The sequence below is a fragment of the Pseudopipra pipra genome, chromosome 1 (assembly GCF_036250125.1).
Source record: "Pseudopipra pipra isolate bDixPip1 chromosome 1, bDixPip1.hap1, whole genome shotgun sequence".
In the NCBI taxonomy this organism is placed as follows: domain Eukaryota; kingdom Metazoa; phylum Chordata; class Aves; order Passeriformes; family Pipridae; genus Pseudopipra; species Pseudopipra pipra.
In genome coordinates this window covers 7,962,732-7,983,113 of record NC_087549.1, presented here as the reverse complement: position 1 = coordinate 7,983,113, position 20,382 = coordinate 7,962,732, and the positions used below count along the sequence as shown (strand labels likewise).

General features: G+C 42.8%; 1 protein-coding gene across 4 annotated transcripts in view; it reads left to right on the top strand.

Annotated features, from left to right (window-relative positions):
* The first annotated feature begins 359 nt into the window (after window positions 1–359).
* Window positions 360–20,382, top strand: part of CCN4 (cellular communication network factor 4) — a 35,600-nt gene continuing 15,577 nt past the window's right edge. Inside the window, exons 1-3 of one of the 4 annotated variants that reach the window (XM_064644395.1) lie at window positions 360–556; window positions 1,139–1,148; window positions 16,441–16,494. In XM_064644395.1, the coding sequence (XP_064500465.1) occupies window positions 480–556; window positions 1,139–1,148; window positions 16,441–16,494 (141 nt within the window). In that variant the 5' untranslated portion in view covers window positions 360–479. Of the gene's footprint in view, window positions 557–1,138; window positions 1,149–13,478; window positions 13,579–16,440; window positions 16,495–20,382 lie in introns of those variants that run through there. The other 3 variants (XM_064644370.1, XM_064644389.1, XM_064644379.1) reach the window with 3 other exon arrangements.

The window sequence follows — 20,382 nt, the reverse complement described above, 5'->3', positions numbered from 1 at the left end:
TTTTAAAAATCAAATAAATCACACATCTGTGCATATTTGTACACGTGTCAGCTCGTTAATCAAAATCAGTAAAGCCAGATCAAACATTTCTTGCTGTACATTGCAGGAGTCTGAATGCCATGAGCAACATGAGGGGTGAGCTCTGAGCATTTCAGAGCTGTGCTAAAATCGCAGCTTGTTGGACCCCGGCACTGCAGCTTTCCCTTTAAGAGCCCTTTGGCTCACGGCGATGCACTGAAATGCAGGAGGTGGGACAACACCACACACAAAAATGAAGAAGTGAAGGCAGGAAAAGTTTCTCCAGAGGAAAAATGCAGGGCTTGTCCTTCACCATGACGTCAGATCTGTCTTTAATAAAATCCCCAAAGAGCCAAGAGAAAAAGGCAGAGTGCCTAGGCTAGGTTGCCAGTTCAGGATTGCTCTGCATTCCCCAAAGTGGTGTTTTTGTTCAAAACGGCTCTAAATCTGGGTTCAATCAAATGTATTTAATCCCGGCTTCCAGGGATGAGGTGGCTTTTGCCCTGGATTCTAGCAGCAAGCAGCATTTTGCAGGTGAGTTTGGAAACTACAGGAGAGATTTCTGCAAACACACTTGGGTTTAATGTGAGGTGGGCAGGGAGAGCTGAGTGCGGTGCATGTGGGAAGGTGGGCACTTGCAAAGTCTGGGGAGGTGGGACATATGACAGTAGGAAAGGTGAGCTGTGGGGAAGAGAAGGAAAGGAAAGGAAAGGAAAGGAAAGGAAAGGAAAGGAAAGGAAAGGAAAGGAAAGGAAAGGAAAGGAAAGGAAAGGAAAGGAAAGGAAAGGAAAGGAAAGGAAAGGAAAGGAAAGGAAAGGAAAGGAAAGGAAAGGGAAAGGGAAAGGGAAAGGGAAGGGAAAGGGAAAGGGAAAGGGAAAGGAAAGGGGAGAAGTGTGCAGAAATGTGTCAGAGTTGAGTTCTACTCAACATCCAGGTGGATCTGCACAGAAAACTGTAGGTTGTGTTTTTTCTTTTTTTTTATTTGTTTGTTTAGTTGGTTCGTTGGTTGGCTTTGTTTGGTTGGGTTTTTGTTTGTTTGTTTGTTTGTTTTTTTATTGCTACTAGTTGTGCCGTGGAGCAAAAGAAGGAAGAGATCCCCCGTTGCTGCCTGAAGAGCCAGGCTGAGGCTGGTGAGGGGACCGGGCTGGAGGGGAAAGGGCAGATTCCCGACTGGCGGCGGTGCCCGGGATGGGCCAGGGCCGAGGCAGCGCCGGTGCCGGTACCGGGACGGGGCGGGGACAGGAGCGGGGCCGGGAGGTGCTGCGGCCACTCCCGCAGGCGAGGAGCTGCTGCGTCTGCCCCGGAGCCGGAGAGGCAGAAGGGTTTTTTCCCCCTCCCGATCTATCGGAGCTGCCCTCTCCACGCAGCAGCAGCCACTTTCCTTCCCCATCCTCTTTGGAAAAACCTGTCAGGGGAAGCCGCTCATTTTCCAAAGATGCAGGCGTTTTGCTTTGCTTTCCCGGTGCGTGCTCTCAGATTCGATGGAATTCTCGGGAGAGGGAGAATCTCAGTTTCTTGGACTGAGAGCTGCCGTGGGATGGGGATGAGGCTCCGACGGGAGCGGGCAGCGCCCATCCCCGGCGGGGGAGCGGTCCCCTGTCCCGCGTTCCCGGAGGCAGCCCTGGACCCAGGGATCCGTGGGAGTCCCGAGAGCGAGGGGTTCCTAGGGACCCCTTCGGGCTGCCCAGCTTGAGGCCGGGGAATTCCCTGAATCAGACAGACACGTGTAAGCTGTGTCTGAGCATCCCCCTGATCTGAGCGGGATGATATCAACTACTCTGCTCAGGGGATTTTGCTTAGCAGGGCTGCCGGCACCAGGGGTTGGCTTGTGTGTTGAGAGATAAAGCAACGCTTTAAGACAGGAAAGCAGCACGGGTGATGTGGCACACCAGGCACACCTGTGCGAGAGCAGATGGAACAGAGATAAATCCTGTGTGGATGTTGAGATGGACTGATAACAGGGTCTCTTCTAGAAAACAACCACATCACAAAACTAACAGCAAACAAACTGCTCCTCTTGGGCTTTCTGAGGGAAGCTGGCTCTTACCGCAGCTGATTTTTGTCCAGCAAGTAAAAAAATCACAGAGGGAGTTGTCCACAAACTCCCCAAACACTGTTACTAGAGGAGATCTGTGTGAGCCTTGTAAATTGTACGGTGGTTGTCCTGGGTTCCCTTGGTATCAGAGATGTTTGCAAAAAAAGCTGCTGCAGCATGAAAATACGTGTGTGAGTGCATGCAGGCACGTGTGCCTGCTGGGGGGGTGAGGAAGGGAGTGCAGTCCTGATATCCCTAGCTGCGTGTTTGGTCTAAAGAGTATCTAAAAAGAGTTCAAAATACTACCAACAGTAGCCTAAAAAGAGTCCTGGGTCTCAGCAGTTCCAGTTCCAGCTCTCCATTGAATTGAACAGGTGAAGCTGTGCCTCTCTGGAGCATTCAGGGACACTGTCACCTCTCAGACACATCCACAGGGTGTTGTACTTAAAAACTCCTGAGTAGGGACAACTTTTCCCCAGTAATGAACTGGTTTCCTTTAGGTCTTCTCCACACCTGAACTGGGGTGTGGTGGAGGGTTTATAGGCTGATGAAAGGGAGATTTCTGTCCATCACTCATAAGGGAGTGGGGAAACAGAGATGAAAAAGTGTATGGCATGGATTGGTGAGAGGGGCTGGGGACAGAACAACTGGGAGGTAGTCTTTGTCTATGTAATACTTAAAGGACTTTTGGGAGAAGAGCAGGCTTAGTTTGATCTGATTAAGGGGGATGTCCAAAGGAACAAGTAATATTGAGATATTTTAGAAAGGTCATGAGTCATAACAGAGGGGTGCTGGGAAAGCTCTAACACTACCCCACCTCGTTGTCCTTAGTGTTCATCTTTGCTGGCATACTCATAACAGTAATAAAGATCTTTCCAATGCTGCAGAGACATCCATGGAGTGGTAGCATCAGGTGACTGTGCATATTGTGCAAAGCCTTGTGGTCTCCCTGGGGACTTGTCACTCTTTATGTATATGAAGAACTATGGACAAAAAAAGATGCTCCACTGGGAAAGAGGAGAGTTGACTATCTAGGATATATATATTCTTGTTCCAGAAAGAAAGGCACAGGAGTCAACATGGAAAGGTCAGGCAGACCTTCAGAATGCCTTCTGAAAAGGCATTTCAGAAGGCAGCTGTCAGATTAAGCGTCCCCCAATACTGTATGAAGCTACAAGCAGTTACTGAGTTCTTAAATAGTTTTACCAACAAGGTTTGGGGTTTTTTTTAGATCGAAACTGCACAGGTGATGGGCTTGTGAAAGAAAAAATAACAGAACATAGCTGGAATTTCAGACATAAGTTTTCAAACTTTTCTTAAAATATTTTTTTTTCATAGATACAAGGGCAGAGACCACGGGAGCTCAAGTCCTGTCAACTAAGCTGAGATTCCTCAGAGACTGAGTCATTTTTGCAGCAAGGACTTTAAGGCTGGATGTGTTGGCCCCTTTCAGTGTTGTACATTGAGGAATCAGAGCCAGAATCTTCAGCCCCAAGTCCTGATGACTCAGAAGAAGTGAGACCACTTGTTCAGATGGGACAAAATGTTCCAAACCAGGATGATGATTAGAAAAACCATTCTGCACTTAGTAGAAAATTAGTAAAGGACATTAGATAAAAAGAACAGCATTGGAGGTTTCTAAAATATTTGAAGTGGAGAAACGGGTGGTGTGTGGATATAAAAATGTAAAATAAATGATAACAGGGTAAATGGAAATCTGTAGACTTTTCCTCAAATAGTGAAGAATGGTGTTGCTCTTCATCATGTTAACTAGCAGGCAGGTATTGACTGCTATATGTGATGGCAGTCATGGTGCACAGACACCAGGCTTCTGGCTTTGGTGAGTGGGAGGGAGGAGAGAGATGTTCAAAGACGGTTTCATGTAGGCATCATCTCCTTTGTGGGCATGTAGTTCACTAGATAGTTACTGATATTGACCCAAGCTCAGGTTGTGTGGAAAGTGGTTTAAAAACCATAATGTGTGGGTTTTCCTTCTTTTTATGAGGTTTATGTTTATAGATAGAAAGCCAAGGATTTAGTTTGTAAAATACTTGGATTTGGTAGTAGGAAAAAATGATTACATTCCATTGGGTCTTGCAGGCAAAACCACATTCTGACCAAACATAAACAACAACAACAAAAACAAAAAAAAAGGAAAAAACCAAAACAAAACCCCAAACAAACAAACAAACAAACAAAAAAAAAAAAAAAAAAAAAAAAAAAGTGACACCCTCTTGCCTGGAAAAATCTTGTGGCTCTCCAGTGGAGGTTTACCTAAGGTTTACCTGTTGAGTGCTTCTTATCAGAAGGCTACAGATTTTCATCATGGCTAATGATGCACAGATAATCTCAGGCAGCACAGGTTCAAAGTTTCTATGTCTTATTCCTTTAACCTTCTCACCATTCCCTATTGCTTGACAGCATCTGGTTACCAGAGATAGTCTGGATACACTTCTCTATAGAAGGGCTCTTATCCTACGCTTACATAAAGTGTAGATGTCAATTGAAATTGCTCTGGTTATAGAAGCTGAAGATCCAGCCATGAAAATTAGCATCCTGAGGCTTGGAGCTGGAAGACAGAGTTCCCGTGGGTATGGCTGCATCGTACGTGGGGCTTTCCCAAAGCTGATCTTTTGTTTGGCAGTCCCCCCTCACACATCCACTGGAAGAATGAAATCATTGCTAAGGCAACACCCTGAAGGTAGCACTGAATGTGTTCCATGTGGATCAGAGGCCCAAACCCAAGTCTGTTTCTCATGAAGGTGCCTCCTAAGTACACAAACATGAACCTGTGAAGTTTTTGCTGAGAGAAGCAGGAGTTTGTGCATTTTTTTCACAACTTTTCCTACTGGTATCTGAATTTGCTTTGGTAGCCATCAGCTGCCAGTTCTCAACAATCTCTTTGCCAACATCAACCACAACAGAGCTGGGGACAGGGATTGGCTTCCTCACACTCCTTGCAGTTGTGACACTGCCTGTTTGTGTCCCTTGTGCCTGTCCTTCCTCCCTTCCACACTGCACCATCCTGCAGGTGAGGCTTCTCTGGGAAAAGGCATTGTTTACAAGTGACAGCTGTGGATTTTAGCAAATGTGTAAGATTTATATGATGACACTAGATGTCTGTCCTTTGAAAGACTTGTGCATGTTTAGTTTCTCCTGCCTTCCCTGGGTACTATGAAAAGGCAACGTTCAAAAATTTCAGAAGTCCTCCACACCCACATAGAACATTTGACTTCCCTTTTCAGAAGCTCTGGGCTCCCATATTGGGATGTTAAGAGTTGCTTTAGCATTTTGCCAGTGCTCAGCTTACTGAGAACTGCTCTTTTTGGATGGTCTCAGTGTCCCAGAGGGGTCTTGAGCATTCCTGTCTGGACAGCCCTGGCTCTCATGCATGGGTGGAAATGAAGCTGTTTATAAACCCGAGAAACAATACCATGTATGTGAACCTTGGCAGTTGTTGCCTGGCGAAGGCCAGACACCCACAGCTTGAGCTGGAGATATATTTGTGTATTGAACCTGACAGTGTCTCATTTTATGGGCCAGAAAACAGGATAAGGTGTTCTCAGTCTTTCATATCTGCCACCAGGAGGTTCAGGTAGTCACTCTGGATTAAGTTGTTCTTCTTGCTTCCCCCTTTGCCTTTTTACAGCATAGGTCAAGCACCCTCATTCTTAACATAACATTCTTATGTTAAAAGCACAATTTTCTCTTTCTGTTGAGTAGAAACACTGACTGGTAGATGTCGGCTTGGCAGTGAGAGACTCAAAGGAAGTCTACCCATTTGTTTTCTTTCTGTGTTCTGATGTCTGACATCAGAATTTGGACCCAGTTTCTTTAACTGTTCTTACAGCACCCAATTTCCCCATCATTCCCTCTATATGTGTTGTCCCACCCAGGGTTTGCTGCATCCTGAGCTGAGTTGTGTGCAGTCTCCCATTGCTGTAGGTTGGCAGGAGATCACAGGGCTTGATTTTTACAAATGTCTTGCAGGTCCAAGGGGCTCTGACTCTGCTGCTTTAGCAACTCTGTGCAGTTATTTGCCAGTGCTGCTCTGAGTTTCCTAGCTGTGGATGAGGATCACTGGTTCTCCTGCATCCTGATGCTCTCTCAACTTTGAGATGTACCTCTGCTGGTGTCTCTTATTTATTGCATCCATACCGACACCTAAGGTGTGTTCTGGCATCCTGGGTAAAAATTCTGGAGTCCTTCTAATCCCTTGTGTCTTCTCATAGACTGCTGCTGGGCATTGACTTGTCATCCTTGCATCTAGGCTGAGTGTGGGAAAGTAGAAGAGAAAAAAGGCATTTTTACATCTGTGGGTGCCAACTGCTGGCTCTTGTCTACAAGTAATTCTTCTTGTGGATGGGGAAGGAAAGGAGAGCCTTTAGGCAGGAACAGCTGTGGAAGAAGATAACACTTAAGCTGAGCTTTGCAGCACAACTTGAGTAATGAATTTCTAATACTTGCGTTGGTAATACATTCCAGGACTGTGTGGTCATCTCTGTTCCTCTTTTTCTCAATAGCTCCCACATTCTGTTTTATTAGTCTGGGTCTGTCATTCCACTTAACCTATAAACAAAACGAGAGATGACCAAGTTTCATGAACTCCAAAATGGCTTGCAATGAGCCCAAAGGGAAACTTGAGAGGTATTTGTAGAAATAATTGGGGGCTCATCCATGGAGGGCTATGAGTCACCTGGATCATCATGCTGCTGAACATCTGCAGAGTTAGGTCTTTGCTGTCATGGAGCAATTCCAGCCCTGCAAAAGGACCTTCTTCTAAGATCTTGCCTTGCAAATTCATTGGAGTTCCTAGAAAAAGTGTCTCATGCTTGGCAATAGGAGGGCATAGCAAGATAACTTGGTCCAGAATTTCAGTGACACTTAGACCAGCAGAGCTCACAATACCTGTAATGCTTTGGCTGATTTTATACCTTTTCCTTTGGAGCTGAAACAGACTCTTTCTACTCAGCTTAAGGTAAACCTGCCCTTTCCCTTCCAAACATATTGAAATAATCTCCAGTGAAAGGCTTCCAGGTAGATAAGATGGATTGGTTTTATTGTTACATCTCTAGCTTGCAACTGTGTAGCTTGACTGAGTTAGTAGTTACATTAGATTTAGAAACATGGAAATATCATACATAGTCATAGAATTATAGAATGGTTTGAGTTGGAAGGGACTTTTAGAGGTCATACAGTCCAGCCCCCATGCAGTGAGCAGGGACATCTTCGACACAGTCAGGTTGCTCAGAGCCCCATCCAACCTGACCTTCAGTGTTTCCAGGGATGGGGCATCTACCACTCTCTGGGCAACTTGGTCCAGTGTTACACAGCCCTCATAAAAATCTTCTTTCTTATGTCTAATATAAATCGACCTTCAGTTTAAACCCATTACCCCTTGTGCCCTTGCAGTATCTGTATACAAGGAAAAGAACACAGTAAAGTCAGTAGTAGTAAGCAACTTTGTAATCCTGTATGATACTTGACACAAAATTTGCTACCTGCCACCAGGAACACAACTTTGATCAAAATTGCTCTGAATGACTCAGACATGATTATTATTAAACATTTTTTAAATTATTTTTATTAAAAGGTAGCAATGGTTTTAGCTGCATGTGAACAGTTGCACTTTTCCCTTTCTAGAATTTGTGAATGTAACTCACGTTTTCTGAGTGGTTTAATAGTTTTGGTTCCTTCCATGCTCTACAAGTTTTCCAGACTACCATCCTGCTTTCCTGTTTTGTGATTTCTTACTGAAATTTTTGAGTAACCATTGACAGCCGGAGGGGTGGAGGGTAATTTCTTTCTCTTGCTGAAGTTTCTACATCTCCACGTGCATATGTTTGGCCTGTGAAAGGAAGAATACAGAGAAAAAAAATGAAGCACGTCTTTGCTGAAACACAGTTTTGGGGGCAACACTAACAACTGAGCAGACAGTAATATACCAGGGCTCTGCAGAGAGGCTGGTAATTCCCCAGAAAGTGCCATGACTATCCTATAGCTTCTCCTGACCATGCTCTCATCACCTGCGTCATTGTCACTGCCATGCCTGATACATGGTGTCCTTGGGATTCTCGTAGTTGTGGGTGCACAAGGTTACTCTGTATCTGCATTTTTTGGACTTGCAAATCCTTCTTTCTGGTTTGTGAAATCCATCAATATATTCCTGGATATATGTGATGATCAAGCAGGCTATTTGCTCACATTTATGATCACCAACTTATACCGTCTGTGACAAAAAGAACTCTCTGTATCTGGTCTGATAAACAGGCAAAGACATCAAAATCCATATGGGGAGAATTAAGTTCTCCTCCAAATGGCTGGCACATGTATTTGGCTGCCCCCAGGCTACCAATTCCATGGGTTTAGAGTAACAGCTGGGTCATTTTAGCTGTTTAGCAAGGAAGGACCAAACCACAAAAACTGCAGCCAGTGCTAGGAATCAGCAAGTGGATTACACTATAAAACTCTTTGGCTACATTTTTATGAGGGGGGAAAAAAAGGGTGGAAAATAATAATTAGGAAAGCATCCAGGTTCCATTAACTAGTTTGGGCATTCAGCAGGTGATTTATTTTTAAGTACTGAAGGCAGTATTTCCTGCTGGATCTTGGTCTTACAAGACTGGATCATACCCCGGCATCTGTGTGTGGGCTGATGTACATTGATGTAAGAGAATAAAGGAAAAGTCAGTTGGCTCCTTTCTGTGAGTTTTTCTTCCACATTTGACCTTAATAGTTAAATATACAATGACATCCCTGCTGTTTAACACTGTAGTTCATTTATGGAGACCATTCACTATTATTTTTCACATTTTACTCGAGTGACAAGTGTACAAGTGTAATTTTTAAAATTACATTTATGTGAACATTGCTATGAGACACAGCACTCCATGAGGCTGGCAAAGGGGTCATATGTAATGGAGTTCTGGAGCCAGCTTGACTTATATTTCCAGATTTTGTATCAAAACCTGTACTAATTTTCCTCAATGTTTTGGGGTTGGCCAAAGAGTTGGTGTGATCATGCACATTTAGGCTGGTGAATTCCTTGTCCAACAGGGTGGGTAGACCTACCCAGGGTGGGTAGGCTCCCGAGTTTGTGGTGGAACAATGCATTACATGCCTATTTTCAGACTCAAATATGATGCTTCTGCTTTTTTTAGATGATACACTTAATTCTGTATGATTTACATATATACATATAATACATATACGCATATACCCACTCACCCCCCTTGTATTTTTTTGGTTTGTGTCAGTTTTTCCATATATATCATACAAGCAGTCTGCTTGCACTTGATGAGATGTTTATGTCACATTTTTAGCTGTTTCTCCCTGTCCCAGCTAGTTTAAAATGATTTCCAGAGGAGGCTGTAGTATTTGATTAGAGTAGTAAGTGGATACTATGGCAGCAAAATAGAGATTCCTTTAAATCCTCTGCATCCTTTATAATTGTAACATTTTTATAGAGCAATGATTAAAGAATTGAATTTGTTTCATTTCCATGTGACTATATGACTATAAAAGGGTTGATCTTGTTTTTATTGTTCACCCTATAACCTACTGGGGAAACAGAAAAACTGCCTCTGCAGTGGGAGCTGGGCAGATATACATATTTTGGCTTAACACCTCCCTCCCCCTCCCCATACGCTTCTCAAATGTGATTTTTCTTGCACGGGTGCTGTCTGTGGAGCCGCTTTGGCCCGGGGGATGTTCGGAGGAAGCAGGGTGCTGTGCAGGGCTGCTGCAGAGCACCACAGCCATTTCTACAGCAACACTGCCCTCACGTGTCGGGGATTTGGGAGACTCAGATGTCAGTAACCAGACAATTAGCAATTCATCTTTATCCTCCTGGATACAAAACATACAGCTGGTGTGTCCTCCTCTATGTACAAAACCAGAAGCATTAACTGTTTGAGGGCTGAGATGTTACCACTCTCCAGGTTCACGTTTTTTTGGATGGGAAAGCAGTACTCTGGCCCGAGCAAGGCTGGGGTTTTTTTTTGTTTGGTTTGGTCTGGTTTAGTTTGATTTAGTTTACATTATGCCGTTCATAGTATCAGCAGGTCTCCACATCACAAAAGTGGAATTTTGGATTTTTGTCACCTGGTCAGTTTAGACCTGGCCCCCAGCAGGTATCGTAGCTGCCTGCAAGCAAGAGTGAAGCACCCATTTCATCACTTTGCATGGATCTATCAAGCAGAAACTGCTGATCACCACTGGTGTGTTGGATTTGAAGTTGTTGGAGAGGTGAACAAGTCCTGTTCTTTTGCAGGCATCAGATGCAAGTGAGGGTTGAAAGTCAAGCACTAAGCTGAACTGACAGCATCTGAGACTCAGCTCAGTGGAGTAATTGCTTTTTTGCATCCAGTGAGAACTCGGTGACAGTTTATTAGCTGTGTGTGGGAGGAGGGATCATGGTATGGTTACAGTGTAGGAACAAGAAATCTTACAGCTATTTCTGGCTCTGCCACAGACACCCTGTCTGCCTTTGGGACAGTCATTTTATCTCTTGGGCCCCAGATTAAACCAAGATCATTTAATAATTTTATCCTCGTGAAAGGTGCTCCTTCCCACCATGAGTTCATCCTAGACACAGAATGTGACATGTTCTACCTGCTCGTGCAAGTGACATGTGTGCATTCCCATTTGGAGATCTGATACCTCTGAATATACCAGCCCTCACATTTACTGCTTGCACCAGTTTTTTAGGTTCACTCTCTGGCATCTTATTTTACCAAAGCACTGAATTTCAGTTCTCTTTCCACTGACTTGAGGAGCAGGGAGATTAATTCTCCAGCCCAACACATCATTTTTCTACTGTAATAGCTTCACTCCTTTCCTTTTTTTTCTTAATGAATTTGTGCCAGGAAGTGTTCTTTTTTTCTTCACTTGTAGTTTCCACTGTATTTAATTGAAAAGCAATGGTTTAGTCCCCAACATCTTGTAAAAGCCAAGGGCTAATCTACAGGCCTCTCTCTTTTTTCTTTCTTCCCCATTTGCGTTATGTCAGCTTCTGTTGGGGGTGGTGGGGAAGGAACAGCTGCTTTTTGGGGCTTTCTGTTGTGTATTAAAACAGGATCTGAGATTCAAGCGTGTCTGGAATAACGTTTGTAGTGCAAAGCCCAAGCTGGCTCAAGAGCTGGCTCCTCTTTTGAGCCCCCTCATTCCTACTACACAAATTTGCTCATTTTGCTGTTTCTGGGCCAGGTCTTTGGGAACAGCCTGTTCCCCCTGTTCAGGGACTCATCACCACCCCTTCCTCCTCTTTCACAACACGTGGGACAAGATGCCGGCTGTAGCCATCACTCTGCTGACTGCTCCTCTGTAGCAATTCTTGCTAAAAAACCCAAATACCCTTTAGAAAAGTTGTTTGGATCAGCCCACCTGCCAAGCCTCACATGGGAGACTTACATGGGTGATGGTGATCTTCTCTCCAAGCTCCCTTTGTCTGTCTCTCCCTGTGACCCTCCTGGCCCCTCATCCTGATACTCTGCTCAGCTACTCCTGTGGGCAGCCAAAACGTGGCTGAGGGAACCCCAGGGTGTTGTCCTGTCAGTATCAAGGACATGCTGCTTCCCAGGGCTGCATTGTGGGGCTGCCATGGCAGTTAAATCTAGATTAGTGACCTCAGTGCCTGGGCACCCACAGCATCAGGTAGCCTTCCTTTGACATGGAGCTTCAGGGTAGGAGATGGGCAAAAGCCTACAGCAGAGCTGTGTCACAATGTAATGGCCCTCTGAACTTGCATGAGGGCTTAACCAGCTTTATTCAAGTCTTCCAAGCTAAATATTCTCAGCCAAGTACTGCTGATTTTCAGAAAGGGAAAGAATTCTTTTCCTAGCCATGAGATAGCAGCCAAAGGAAGGAACTTTCTCATGCCAGGTCTGTAGAATTTTAATGTGAGCTCCATGGAAATCCAGACCAAGACAGACCAGATGTAGAGAAATTGCCCATGACATAGTAAGGAAACTTTACAAATGCAAGAGAACATCAAGGTGAAAATTTTGAATCTGAATTAAAGGTTTTCTTTAAAGAATGCTATCAAGTAGCCAAATTATTAAAAAGAAATGTCTCATAAATTTGAGCTGCAGAGAAGATCTCAGAGCATCTGTTGATGGGAACTTCCTTGGTTCAGTGCTGAAGAATCACTATTTTGGAATGAAACCATTCCTTTGTTCCCTTCTCATGAATGTCTGAGGTATTTGAGTAGTAGTCATTCCAAATGATCTTAATATTATGAATGTACCTGCTGCCTTCTAGCAGTTGCCCTGCATTTTCAGCCTCTGCCTGTTGAAACCCTCAATGCTTTCTGGTATTCTTAAATCTCTTAATATTTTGCGATCATAATATTTTCTTTTAATGCTTCTAAAGTTTAAGTGACTCACAAACTCTACTGTTTTTACTGTTTTCAATCTTTTTTTTTTTTTTTTTAAATTTACCAATCCATGTGGATTATTTGATGCTATGGCATGAAATGACAGATCAACATTTACCCTGAATTGGGTAATCACCTGAAAAAAAAACCCAAATAAACAGGATATATATCTAAATCCCTCTTAAAGATCAAGAATAAGGAAAAATATAGCAGAATAAATGTAGACCCCAAGCATCCTCTCTGAGAAGCCACTGAAAAGCCACTAAGAAGCAAGCAGTATCTGTTTTCCCTCCTGATTTGGGGAGTTCATGGTTGTGCGTTCTGTGAACATGGGGTATGAGACCCTGGTCCTCAAGAGCCAGCCTTAAATTCTCCTCAACCTCAGTGTAGTTTGTAGCAGACTTGAAATTACTAGTTGTTGTCTTACAAGACGAGTGTATTTGGAAAAATAAAATGTTGTTCCTTCTCATTTTGTATTAGTCTCTTCGTAAAAAGCTTTCTTGCATGTGTATCTGTGGTTTGCTTTTCCTAATAAAAGAGCCTGAGTAGAAAGGATACCCCAAATGACATGTGAGTAACAAAATTCACAGTTTTTTGCTCACCTTCTGATAAAGGCAAAGGCATTTCCTGCCATTTTTATAGTTCTGGTGAACTGAAAACAGAAACAGAGGTGGGGGAGGAAGAAAAGTCCTTTTGCACTACAATTAAAATGCTGAATTCAACTGTTTTCTTGGAAAGCTAATGTGAGCTCTGTGTGGGGTCACATACAGGTCCACACCAGTGTTCTAATACCTCTTTATTTTTCTCTACTTTGTGTCTGAAATCAAACTGAAACCAATAAGATTTGGAAACTCCTCTGAGGCTGGGACCTGGGCTGAGGAAATGAAGAAATGGGAAATTGAACTTATAACTTCTTAAGGCTATTCAACCAAGAAGAGTAGAGGAAATAGGAGAAAAGTGGCCTGGAGACCAGGAGAAATGTTGGGGTGTATGCAAGGAGATGGATAGTCACAAAGGCCACAGAAATTTGGCTGCTTCTGGCTCAGCTTGACCTAAGAGCCTGTCAGTCAGCCCCATGCCAACAAATTCCCATCATGTGAGACTTCCTTGAACCTTGAATAGGCTTTATGTCTTTGCAGTGGCCTGGAAGGTGGGTGTTATTGCTGGTAAGTGCTGTGCCAGTTCACTGGAACCTGCTCTCTCCCCTCTCTGTGCTTTGTTGCTGAAGAGTTTGCACAGTTGAGGTCTTTCATTTTGTGTGTGTGTTAAATCTCTACTGTTAATCTCCTTGGTAGATTTGAGAAAGAAAAGGACAAGTTTAAAAATGCTTTTCTGACTCCAGATTCCAGTTTCCTGTTGATACAGCTGTGTGTTTTCTACTGGATGGCTCTGTAAACAGACAGTTTAACCCTTCAATTCTTGCAGTTGTGTTGCTTCAGCATCACTAGTTTGTCTTCTGAAAGAAAATTTCCCCTCTTGCTTCTGTCCAGAGCATCCTTTTTTTCCTCTTTCTTCTTTTTACACATCCTCACACATTTTACATCCTGCTGTGATTTACCACTTTACTCAAAAAGAACAGGATTTCCTTGTGCCTTTGTTGAGAAAACTTCTCTGCTTTACAACCCCCACTTTCTAGTGTTGTGTTTGTGGAGGGAAAAGTAATTACACCTTCTAAGTTTAATTTACAGTAATTAAAATTTAATTATCAAATTCCCTGACAAGAGCACCAGCAGAAAACCAATGCACCAGAATTCTCCATAAAAAATTTTTCGTGTATGAGATGAGAACTCAGCTTAGCATAAATTACATGCCAGGGTATTTCAGCCTTTCATACCACAACAAAATCTTCATCTGTTATTGTTTTAATTCTGGTGCTGAGTCTGTTTTCATTCTGCTTGAATTGATGGCATGGTGGTATCACACCTATCGATGAGGACCTGGCTGCATCTGGCTGTGCCACCCTGGGTGAAACCTCTCTGATATTGAAGCTACAAGTATATCCAACCTGAGGAATATGCTGACTGCCAGATTATTGTTCCTCTTATCAGAACATGGAGAAACCTTTTCTTTTTGTCTAAAGTAGATGGTTTCAAGGTGCTCAGCTGTGGTGTTCCACCATATTTGAACTCCTCCAGACACATCTGAAAGTCATATTCAGAAAAATTCATATGCTACAAGCTGAATACTGATTTTTCTATGGGTGCATAGATAGAAATTTTTTCTTCCCAGGCACAGCACCAGGAAAGCCCTGGATGTATAGTCCTTTAAACGGCTCTAGTATTCCTATCTCTCCCTATCCATACCGATATCTTCATAGGGGAACTCTCTTGGGATCTCTCTTGCCCTTATTCCCTGGCTGCCATCTCCCTTGATGGCAACTGCATGTTCCTCCATGGTCTGGGCAGTTCACAGTCTTCAAGGTTTGTTTCTTGTAGCCAAAGAAGTGTTACCATCCCTGTTCTGCAGACATAGAGAGGCTAAAAGCTGAGTTCAAGCACCAAAGTCATGCCCTAGTCTTCCAATATAGCATTTACCTTCTCTGCCTTTAGCTGCCTCAAATTTAGGCATTTTATCTGGAGTAATTGAGTCTCCTGTGTGGTCAGTGCAATGATCCCCTCAGCTGTCAGCAGAGAGGGGTCCAAGGTTTGCACCTAGCAGCTTTGAGCACAGCTTGTTGCTCAGAGGAGCTGAGAAGAGTGAGGTTTTTTACATATCATTTCATCAGTGCCAAAGATTCCATTGATCTACCTCTGAGTGTCTCACAAATGTAGTAAAGGCTTATAACCACACTTGCAATCTTCTACAGCACTACACAGTGAGCTGGGGACTTGTTCCAGGAAATTTTTGAAGTCAATGTCCATAAACATTTGACTGCCAGAGGTTTTATTTGTTGACTAGCTCAAATTAATTTGACTGTGCAAATCATCTTTCATTAGCATAAATATTCTTTTAAGGCGTTGCTATTTCAGTGATGCTGCTCTGCCTGTCATTTATCCTTTGTAGTGACTATGAGAAGTGAACAAGATGCATCCATGTGCAATAACAGTGTGGCTATGTGGTCTACGTTAGAAAAGGAGCTTCTCTTAAGGAACTGTCAAAAACAGCTGTCAAAAACAAGCTGCTTCCATTGGCTCCTTTTAGTAGTCTTATTTGTAACTGTGTCTTACTGTATGGGTGCCTCCAGGTCCCAGTCAAAACTGATTTACTCTCCTCCTCTCTCCATCTACGTCTATCCAGTGACAAGCTGAAAGAGCTGGGGTTGTTCAGCCTGGAAAAGAGAAGGCTCCATGGAGGTCTCATTATGACCTTCCAGTACTTATAAAAGCAGCTTATAAAAAAGAACAGTGACTTTTTACATGGGTAGATAGTGATAGGACAAGGGGTAACAGTTTTAAACCAGAAGAGGAGAGATTTAGGTCAGATATTAGGAAGAAATCTTTTACTGTGAGGTGTGCAGTGACACAGGTTGCCCAGAACAATTGTGGATGCCCCATCCTTGGAAATGTTCAAGATCAGGCTGGATGGGACTCTGAGCAACCTGGTCTAGTGGATTCTTGCCTTTTCTGGGGGAAAGCTGGTCTGATATCCTCTCAGTTATGTGAGAACTGAGTAGTTTCTAAATTCACCTTTAATAGCATGAATTGACCCTCAAATAGCTGTGTGCCCCAAAACTTTGCCCTCCTGACAGACTTGTCTTGAAAGTAGAATTTTCCTTTCTTAAGAAATGAAAGGTTTGTTTGTGTTTGGGCCTGCGGCTTACATGAAGTTAATGACAGCATTAAGAAGATTAATAACATGTAAAAACAGTTCATAGTTTTACATGTCTTATTAGATGCTCTCTTTGGAATTACAGTGCTGGTGTTTATTTGTAGCATGATCCCCAGATAGGTTTAAATCTCTTACGGAGAACTTTCTTGTCTCAGATAGGTGCCAGCTTTAAGGGATTAGTTTCATACTAGATGGCATTCAGTCTGTGGATTCTGATGTCCTTTTGCAAATCCATTAGGATCAGGTACTGTATGGCATTTCACACCTGTCTATCACCAAGCCTGAGTTGGGGAGCTGGGTAAGAATATCACTAGCTCTCAGTTTCCCAGATATCAAAGGAAAAGGATGCTTCTTTACAACATTCTCCTTTTTGGTAGACCACAAACTAAACTACTTGTGTGGGCTTGTCACTTCTAACAGTTCATACAAAACTCAGGAGTGTCCTGTATCTGATACATATGGTGATAAGTACATTGAGTATCCTCAGTTTGCTGTCTCCACCTTTCTGCTTACAAAACCTGTACTCTAATCTACCTCGGTGTCTCAACTATCATCTAGAAAAGTTAACAAATTACAGATTTGTTTACTGTTCTTTTCCATTCTCATAGCCTCAGGCCAATGATGGTCTCCAATATCATTTTTGTGAAGGGTCATTGTGTACATGGTTTGGCAAGCAGTGTCGCTGCTCCACATGTTGAGCTAGTAAATTTCTTCAGATAGACTGGGTTTGTTCCAGGGATTTAGGCAGATAAGCTCAGCAAAGCTTGGGAAAAGGAGGCCTCTAGCTAATCACCACACTCCTGCTAAATTATCTCACCATAAAATTGGCAAGGTCGCTTGTGCTGATCTCAGTTTAACTTCTAATATGAGCTTACAGCAATTCATCATTTCTCTAGCTTATGGATCACCATGTTTTTAGCTTGTTGCCTACATGGTGTGCATGGGCACAGACTCCCTTTCAACCAGGTTCTGTACATTTGAACTCATGCAGAGCTTGCAGTTACATTTCTATTGAATTTACTGGTTTCATTTAAAAGTTCTTAGTCTGTTTCTGCATGTCTCGTGTGTTCTTGTTTTTTGGATTTTGCTTTCTAAGTCAGAAGCAAAAATGCTCAGAAGTGTGTGCTTAGCATTCAGCTGCTTGCTTCTCTTTTTAGACATCAGGTATCACTGCTACAAAGGATTTCGGATTTCCTTTTTAAGAACCTTTTTGGCACAAAGTACAGGGACAAAATCTTCCAGGGGGATTTTAAAAGGCAGTTGCTTGACTTTGGTAACTTGTGATATGGCTAAAAGCTTGATATCAGCTTTAGGAAGAAAACAAATTAGGAAGATAATGTCTCTCCAGGGAATTCAATACTTCAGTTCCTTGAGGATGTGATTTAAAGCAGCATCTGCTCTGTGCTGTGTAGCATTTTATACTTTCCTTCAGATTCCTGAACTGAAGATTTTTTGGATATGTGTCTATTTGTGTGACTCAGTTTATAGCACTCAAGAGAAATGTCAAGGGAATACTGTCTAGGATCTTGAAAGAGAGGCAGATGGGACTTATGTGGCATCCCACCCTTAAGGAGAAGAAAGCACCCGAGATTTTTAGATGCTCATGGTTGAAAGGAATGACAAAAGTTAGAGGGTCCACAAAAGTTCACAAATTTTTATTAGTAAATTACACACTTGGCCTGGAAATTGATATAAGTAAGTCTCTGTTCTCCCAGTGTAAACACATGGGAGTGTGTTTTGGATAAAGGGGTAGGGTGAAAGGGAAGGGAGAGAGATACGGATTAAAGAGGGTGAGAAAGAGAGAAAGGAAGAGTCCTGTTGATCCAGCTGCTGGGATGCCCAGGGTTCTGAGGGGAACGCATGCCTGTGCTTCATGGGAGTACCATTTTATAGATAAGTTTTCCCTGCCCTGGAGATAAGTTTCTCACTTTCTGTGTAAATTAGTTATCATGCACAGTCTGTTTTTCTAGACCTTTATGGAAATGAGTCAGGGGGTTTTGGGGGTCTTTGGTCATCTTGATGCCCCATACAGTCTGTGCCCACTTCTCAATCAGATGCTCAAAGAGTTTGATGAGGAAACCGGTATAAGGTGTTCAGTTCCTTTTTGCTGTTTGTGATAACATGGGGATGCCAGTTATCTCATGTTTGTGGTTCATCCCTCACCCTGCCTGTACCATGTAATATGAATTTAACTCACAGAGAGGTTTTGTGGTTTGTCTTCTGACTATGTGAGTTTTTAGAGATTTCTAGACACCTGGTACTTTTTCAGAACATCAGTTCAATTTGTTGCTGTCTGGATGTATCCTATTGTCTTCAACTTCTTTTTCCTTTCCTTAATTTAAATACTAATTCATTTGGTCTTCAGAAGTTAATCTGTTCTTTCTCAGAGGATCTCAATGTGCATCATATCAGCTGAATTTTTCACAAAAAGGACGTGAAAGTATCACAAACTGAGCTGAGCTACAGTGGAGACCAAGGTGAAAGACTTGGCCTTGCGAGCACAACACAGCAATGAAGTGGATAGGGTTTGGCATTGCTGGTACTTAGAATTGCAGTATTGCCATTATTCTTTCCCCCTGCTCGGTGTATGATCCAATCTGATGATACCCCTCTCCTACTCTGGGTTTCAGTGCTTTCCTGATTTGGTTATCTAGAAAAAGCCTCAGGCACTAGCCAGATTCTGGTTGAACATTTGGATTCCATGATTCTATGAAGAAAAACTGCTTCCCTCACAGAAGTGTGGCCAGACCATATTCAGATCAGATGACCAGTGTGGCAGGTATTGATGTGAATGCCTTTGTTTCAAGTGTACAAATGCTGATTTACTGGTCTCTCTGAGCACACAGAACTAACTCGCTTCAGATGCTACAAGAAACACTTGCCATGATTTTGCCTGGCAAAGGCTAAGATAACATATATCATTTCAAGCAGGATCATGATGTTCTGCAATCAGACTCTGAATTAGTGTCAGGTCCTCCTAAAGTATGCAGGAGTCTGGCATCTTCTGTTGGCCCTAAGGATATTGCTGACCTATATGTCTTCCAAGTGCATTCTCTGTCTGACAGATCTCATAAAATACTGTAAGCTACAGTTACCAAAATATGCCATGCTTGGCACAAAAATATCCTTTCATGATAGGACTCTGTATCTGGAAATGCTGCTGTTTATTCAGATAAGTTGTAGGCTCCATCTGTTTTTTACTTAACCACAGGGATGTAGCAATGCAAAGACTGCTCATCATTGAGAGTCTTGAGGTGGCTTTGATATGATACAACACTGTATTAAATGGCAGCTATGTTTTTTTGGATGAAGCCATGTGTGCCATGTGTTCCAAAGGGGCCATTAAAGTAGCAGTAGCAATAGCAGTAGCAGCAGCGTCTCTTTCCTTCTATTATCTCAAAATCTTCCAGCTACAAAACCAGACTTCTGGTAGGATTCCTGTTATCAGATAAAATAATAATTAGCTGCCAAATAGCTTTTTTGGCCATTCTTAAGACAGGAGAGAGGATGGATTAGAACAACAGAATTCTTTTGTCTGTACTAAATGTACCTTTTAACAGATTAGTTTTTATTCCCTGAGCCAGAACCAGACTTTAGGTAGCACAACGCAGGACTCAACTGATGAGGACATCTTGTTGGTCATTTCAGTTTACAGGCATATTCTGTGTGTGGTTTTGGCAAGGTGTGCATTCACAGTCTGCCAGTAATGCTGGTTGTTTGTGCTTCCTGGTGGTCTTAATGCAACAGAAAAGGACGGAGAATTCAGAGCCTCCTGGATGATCTGTCTCAGTGATGCCTTTCTCTTCTAGTAAAAAAGTTGCCTTCCTGATGTTCAGACTGAACTTCCTCAACTTTATTTTTGTGGCTGTTGCCCATTGTATACCCTCTGCTACCACTGGGAAGAGTGGCCTTATAGTAGATCACCCGTTAACCTCTTTGTCAGACTAACAAAGCCCAGCTCCCTCAATGTGTCTTCTCCTTTTGGTCTCTGACAATCTTGGTTGCCATCCTCTAGACTGGCAACTCCTAGATATGCCATTGACAGTGAGGATTCAAAACTATAGTCCAGGAAATTAATTAATCTATTGATATCTCACCAAGACCAGATTCTTTTCCATATTCCATCCAAACAATTTAATGCTTGTAAAATGAAAGCAAAGAACTAGCCCTTAGTATGGATTTCAAC